This window comes from Peromyscus eremicus, chromosome 6 (assembly GCF_949786415.1).
Source record: "Peromyscus eremicus chromosome 6, PerEre_H2_v1, whole genome shotgun sequence".
Classification (NCBI taxonomy): domain Eukaryota; kingdom Metazoa; phylum Chordata; class Mammalia; order Rodentia; family Cricetidae; genus Peromyscus; species Peromyscus eremicus.
The window spans coordinates 30,526,640-30,533,594 of NC_081421.1; the positions used below are offsets into that span (position 1 = coordinate 30,526,640).

The 6,955-nt window shown below is 49.2% G+C and overlaps 1 protein-coding gene across 1 annotated transcript in view; it reads right to left on the reverse strand.

Annotated features, from left to right (window-relative positions):
- LOC131912844 (guanine nucleotide-binding protein subunit beta-4-like) overlaps window positions 1–6,955 on the reverse strand; it is a 34,732-nt gene that overhangs the window by 3,645 nt on the left and 24,132 nt on the right. The window contains exons 5-6 of the mRNA XM_059265089.1: window positions 5,001–5,115; window positions 2,381–2,617 (exon numbers count right to left, since the gene is read on the reverse strand). Of these exons, the coding sequence (XP_059121072.1) occupies window positions 2,381–2,617; window positions 5,001–5,115 (352 nt within the window). The remainder of the gene's footprint in view (window positions 1–2,380; window positions 2,618–5,000; window positions 5,116–6,955) is intronic.

Here is a 6,955-nt window from a genome sequence, read left to right on the forward strand (position 1 = left end):
ACTGTGGAGGCAGAGAACCTGGGATGGGAGGTGATGAGATTGGTCTATACCAAGAAGAGATGCATACAGAGACTATGGAGGCAGAGAACCTGGCATGGGAGGTGAGGCAGGCTTAAAGTCTAATTTTGCTTCTTTCCATGTCAGTGACTGCTGAGAAGTTTGTTCCTTTTTATGTGAGCCAGGGTTTCACCATGTAGCCCAGGCTGACCCAGAACTCACAACACTCCTGCTTCAGCCCCCTAAGTGCTAGGGTTACAAAGGTGTGAGCCACCACATCTGGCCTAATCCATATATATTTTTTAATATTCTAGGCTTTAGTTTTAGCTGAAGAGTTGTGACTGAATAGCATACACAAAGTGCACTGCCCACTGTTCAGCACACAGTGTTAATAACACTACTGTGGTCCTTCACTGTCTGATCAAAACATTTCCGTCCAATGTTACCGAGTGCCTATCACTCAGGAGCCAGGAACTGCACTGCACCATGACAGCAGACAAGGATTGCATGTCCACACTGTTCCGTTGGAAGCTCTGCCTCGGCATCCCCTCCTCCCTCTCCAAACCCTGCCCCTTTAAGAAAGCCCACCAAGTGGAACCACGCCTACAGGGTATTTAAGCTCCAATCCATAGACCTGCCATGTGATCCCCCTGCCCTCCGCCCCAGATCACCGGGGACTGCTTTGCTCACTTTAAACCTGGTCCACCAAGAGACAACAGGTCTCCAAAATACTTTAGATTAGAATAGATTTCTCTATGATAATTCCTGTCCTGTCCTGAAAACAAGGTTTATGAAAGAATTTAAAACAATGCTGGTTTCCTGAGGTATCAAAGCTGCACCTCCAATGCATTCATGTACAGGACATATCTTACTGGCAGCCAGATTTTTGTGTTTTGTCTCCTAGAGATACTAAACTGCTTATACCTAGCAGACAATGATTCCCTGATGCTCAAACACTTCAGAGATCTGAGAATATGGCATGTAATAAAAAAAGCTTCTCATGATAGAGACATGCCAGTTCCTGGCAGCACCCTGTACCTCCTTAAAGGAACATGAATGGCTGCAGAAGAACTTGCACCTGGAACTTGCTTTAAATGTAGCAAAGCCAGCCATGGAGTGGAAAACTGCTTTGCACCTTAACTGCCGCTAAGACTTTGTCCAGACTGTGGACAAGCAGGACACTGAGGAATTGATTGGCCCACTTTGACAAGACAAGATAGGCTGGTCTCCCCAAATTCCTACTCCACAGGAAAGTCCATCAGATCTTCTGGTCTTGGAAGCTGAAGACCGATACTGCTTTAGGACCTCTGTCCCAACGACCACAGAGAAACCTGGGGTAGCTGCCTCACTCCTGCTTACTCAGGTGGAATTTATCCTTCTCAGATCTGATGGTGTTTGATGACTAGGGTACTGACAGATTTACCATTTTAACAGCTCTCCCCTGACCCCAAGGCTACAACTACCTTGGTATCTCATTAGTTCATTAGTTAAGTTTCCTGTTAAAAATATAGACAGGTTTGCCTTGTTCACAGGATAAACAGGCTTCAGATGTAACTTCCCACTTAAGGTATGTAAAGGTGATGTTCTAAGTATAGACTTAAAGGTATGCTCCATATGGCTAAAACCAGGCCTTAGGAAAAAATGTTTTAACCCAGACATAGTCTTTGCTATGACACCAAGGTATAAATCTATTCCAGCTGTTTTACAGGCACCTGTAGGTTCCTGGGGAAAGAGTTCTGCTACTGTATCAAGAAATCTGGCCTGGTGGAAACTAATATCAGTCTCTAGAGACCCTCTTTGACCCCACCTATCTTCGAACCTGTATTTTACAGGTCCACTCTTCCTGCCAGACGTGTGCCAAAGCCAACCTGTAGGGGGCCCTCCAGATATGCCAGCTCCTGCACCAGCTCTGAGGACACCAACCAGGCGAGGTTGACTTCACCCACATGCCCACTCATAAAAAGCACCATCATCTCTTAACTCTTACTGACACCTTTACAGGATGGATGGAGGCACTCCCCACCTCCAGGGAAACAGCAGATGTGACAGCCCAGGTACTCCTGGAACACATCATCCCCTGACCTGGCATGCCACCCCCACAAGCTCCTGGGACGTCAGTACTGGTACCATCTCTCCAGGCTCAAGTGGGCACCTATCCAGGACAGATGGTCTGTCCAGCAGCTGGGACCCTCCACCCTCCAGTTTTCCAAATTGTCCCAATGAAGGGCCTGTCCTGTCTGCTCCTCTGCCTTGCCCATTCATCTTTGTCAGCACAACCAGGGCACATCTCCATCCCATTCTTACTGGCAGTCACCACTCTTCCCATGGATAGCCCGTTCATAGGGCCGGTGATAACAACCTACTTTTTCTCCTAGCAACTTGCCTTCTCCGCTTCCTCAAGAAACGGATCCCTGAGGCCTCCAGGATGGCAGTTAACGGAATGCTGAGCATGAGCCCACTGACTCCCGACTCCCCCTCCCCACATCATCCCAATGCCAATAGGAAGTTTGAACCGTTGGAAGCTCCACCTCAGCCCCACACCCAGTCCAAACCCTCCCCCTTTCAGAAAGCTCGACAAGGCCAGGCAGTGGAGGCACATGCCTTTAATCCCAGCACTCAGGAGGCAGAGACAGGCAGATCCCTATTAGTTCAAGGCCAGCCTGGTCTACAGAGCAAGTTCCAGGACAGGCCCCAAACCTACAGAGAAACCCTGTCTTGAAAAACTAAAAAAAAAAAAAAAAAAAAGCAGCTCCTCCCCAATAGCTGCTCAGGATCTCGACTACAGGGTATTTTTTTAAAAAAGAGATTTATTTATTTATTATATATACAACATTTTGCCTGCATGTATGCCTGCAGGCCAGGAGAGGGCACCAGATCTCATTATAGATGGTTGTGAGCCACCATGTGGTTGCTGGGAATTGAACTCAGGACCTCTGGAAGAACAGCCAGTATTCTTAACCTCAGAGCCATCTCTCCAGCCCAACTACAGGGTATTTAAGCTCTGGTCCATAGACCTACCATGTGATTTCTCCTCCTCCCTTCCCCCAAGATCACCAGGGAATACTTTACTCAGATTAAACCTGGTCCTTTACTTTTAATTTGGCTCCATTTGGCTTTGTGTTGGAGGAGAAACCTACTACCAGGGATTCAAAATACTTATCACACTAAGATCAGCATCAATGCAGTGGCCTCCCAGGACCAGGGGCCACCAGGATGCCTAAGAGGAGGTTACTACATACAAGTCAGAAACACAGCAAACCAAAACTCCCTGTGCCAATCATAAATCAAGCATTACTATTTATAGGCTGTTTTCAATATTACAGAATCCTATTATGAGAAATAAATTGGAAAGATTTTAGAAAATACAGAACACTAGGGCTGGGAGATAGCTCAACAAATAAAGCATTTGTGCGCCTGTGAAGACTAGACTGGGATTGCTGGTGTGTGCCACCATCATGCCATGCTATGGAGCCCAGTACCCACATAAATGTGGGCCGAATGTGGAGGCCTGCCCCAGCACCCACGTATATGCTGGCCCAGTGTGGAGGCCTGCCCCGGCACCCACATGTATGCTGGCCCAGTGTGGAGGCCTGCCCCGGCACCCACATATATGCTGGCCCAGTGTGGAGGCCTGCACCGGCACCCATATATATGCTGGCCTGCCTGTACTTCAGCATCTGGGTTGCAGAGATGGGATCCCCCAAGCAAGCTAACTAGTATAGGTGAACTCTGGGTTCAACTGAGAGACCCTGCCTCAGTGAATAAGGTGAAGAGTGACCCAGGAGGACACCCAACATCAGTCTACACACACAGGTGTTTACACATGCACACAGGAGCACCATACCTGCACACACATCATATACATTACACATGCAAAAAAAAACACAAAATAGACAACTTCCACTAGATATGGAGTGATACAGACCCAGGCATGCCTGGTACGTGAGGAACACTTTCCGGGGCAGCCCTAGTCGGTGTGCCTTTCCACAGAGGAAAAGCACACTTCCAGCTTCTGGAAACCACTTTCTCATGATGAGTTCTGTTCTCTGCAACTGAGCCACTGATGCTGATTTCTTAATTTGCAGGAACAAAATGGCTGTAAATTGGTTGTATCTGCTACAGATGTGACTCTGTAGCCATGTTAAGGTTTTATGTATCAGGTTTGTTTAGCTTTCACTTAGATTTCCTTCAGTAATTCTGCTTTTGAGACAGAAGCTCCTGTATCCCATGCTGACCTTGAACTCACTGAGTAGCTGAGGATGGCCATGAACTTCTGATCCTCCTGAGAGCTGAGGTTCCAGGCGTGTGCCACCACACCCAGCTTCCTTTCATGACTTACAGGTGTGATGGGAGTGCACAGGATGCAGCCAGAAGTCAACATCGGGGATTTTCCTCAGTCACTCCCCATTTCATGTTTTTGTTGTTGTTTAGATGAGGTCTCTCACAGGACCTGGATCTGCAGTGCAAGCTGCAGGAATCCTGTCTGCTCCCCCAGTGCTGGGATTTAAGTCCTGCCATGCCAGCTAACTTGAGTTCTGTGGATCAAAGTCAGGTCCTCACATGTGCACATTGAACACCAACTGAGCCATCTCCCAGCTTCCTTCATTACTCCTAATGAACAGTCCATAATTATTTTAGTTCTTTTAATTCCATATATTAATCTTCCCCCTCTGGAGTCTATTTGATAAATAGCTTTCAAAGCAGGGCTCTAACTTAATTTTCGTTAATACTTAAGCAGTTGTTCAGCCGTTAATTAATTTTTCTGTTGATCTTCTGCTATATCATTCACTAAATTCCTGACAACAACCTTGTGTTCTTTTTGTGTGCAGGGGATTAGCCCTTGTCCTCATCTAAGCTAAGCAAGTGCTGAACCACTGAACTATACTACTAAGTTTTAAAATATTAACATTTTAATAATATTCAGTATTTTATAACCTACCCTTAGGGTTTAAAATAAGTTGTTTGATGGCTACAGTTGCTTCAGTAAATGTATTTCCAATTACTAAGTACAAATATGTCATAACAGTATCTTTCAGCTTCTTGACTTTCTTCAGTCTCAGGTCTGACTGCAGTCGGAAGTGTGAGGAGATTATACAGTGGGGCAGGGTTATTTCCAGCCTGTTAGTAAGCACAGGGACACAGTCCCCACTGTTTCACAGTCTCACAGGCATGGCATGGCAGGGCAGCAGCTTGACTAGGTTCTTGGAAATGGCTGAGGCTGCTCTCATTGAATAGGACTTCTCCACTCCAAACAGGAAATGCTTTCCTCACAGATTCCTGGAAGGCTCCGGGACCGGGACCACAAATTCTTCCTTCTACCCGCCGTGTGCCTCATGGTTTGGTTACCATGAAGTTCAAAGCCACTGCCTTCTATTTATCCAATCTCTCCAGGCCTCTCTGCTTTCTGTTTTGTTTTGTTTTTGTTTTCTGAGACAGGGTTTCTCTGTGTATCCCTGACTGTCCCAGAACTCACTCTGTAGACCAGGCTGGCCTCAACCTCAGAGATTAAAGGTATGAGCCACCACCACCACCAGGCTCCACTCTTGGCTTTTTAAAAACAGTTTCACTATGTAGCCCAGGCTGGCTTCAAATCTGCAGCAATTCTCCTGTCTCTGTCTCTGAAGTGCTGGGACTAAGGCATGGACTTATTCCTAAGGCCTAGGCTACTTACACAATATTTTTCTTTCAATTATTTCATTTTAAAAGGTGACTCAGTGTGTACTAACAGCTTAATGTCTCATCCCTATGAACAAACAAACAGAATATGAAAACAGTATCGTCTCTGTAAATTCACTACTGTAGTGGCTGAGAGAGCGCACTTGCTGTGCATGTATGAGGACATAAGGACATGGAGTTTGCATCCCCAGCTCCTGTGTGACAAGTTGGGCATGGCTGAGTGTGCCTGTAACCCAGCACTCTGGGTGTGGCTGAGTGTGCCTGTGACCCAGCCTGTGGGCATGGCTGAGCGTGCCTGTGACCCAGCTCTGTGGGCGTGGCTGAGTGTGCCTTTAACCCAGCTCTGTGGGCGTGGCTGAGTGTGCCTGTAACCCAGCCTGTGGGTGTGGCTGAGTGTGCCTGTAATCCAGCACTCTGGGCGTGGCTGAGTGTGCCTGTAACCCAGCTCTGTGGGCGTGGCTGAGTGTGCCTGTAACCCAGCTCTGTGGGCATGGCTGAGTGTGCCTGTGACCCAGCTCTGTGGGCATGGCTGAGTGTGCCTGTGACCCAGCTCTGTGGGCGTGGCTGAGTGTGCCTGTAACCCAGCACTCTGGGCGTGGCTGAGTGTGCCTGTAACCCAGCCTGTGGGCGTGGCTGAGTGTGCCTGTGACCCAGCTCTGTGGGCGTGGCTGAGTGTGCCTGTGACCCAGCTCTGTGGGCGTGGCTGAGTGTGCCTGTAACCCAGCACTGCGGGCGTGGCTGAGTGTGCCTGTGACCCAGCTCTGTGGGCGTGGCTGAGTGTGCCTGTAACCCAGCCTGTGGGCGTGGCTGAGTGTGCCTGTGACCCAGCTCTGTGGGCGTGGCTGAGTGTGCCTGTGACCCAGCACTCTGGGCGTGGCTGAGTGTGCCTGTGACCCAGCTCTGTGGGCGTGGCTGAGTGTGCCTGTGACCCAGCTCTGTGGGCGTGGCTGAGTGTGCCTGTGACCCAGCTCTGTGGGCGTGGCTGAGTGTGCCTGTGACCCAGCACTCTGGGCGTGGCTGAGTGTGCCTGTGACCCAGCCTGTGGGCGTGGCTGAGTGTGCCTGTGACCCAGCCTGTGGGCGTGGCTGAGTGTGCCTGTGACCCAGCCTGTGGGTGTGGCTGAGTGTGCCTGTGACCCAGCCTGTGGGCGTGGCTGAGTGTGCCTGTGACCCAGCACTCTGGGCGTGGCTGAGTGTGCCTGTGACCCAGCTCTGTGGGCGTGGCTGTGTGCCTGTGACCCAGCTCTGTGGGCGTGGCTGAGTGTGCCTGTGACCCAGCTCTG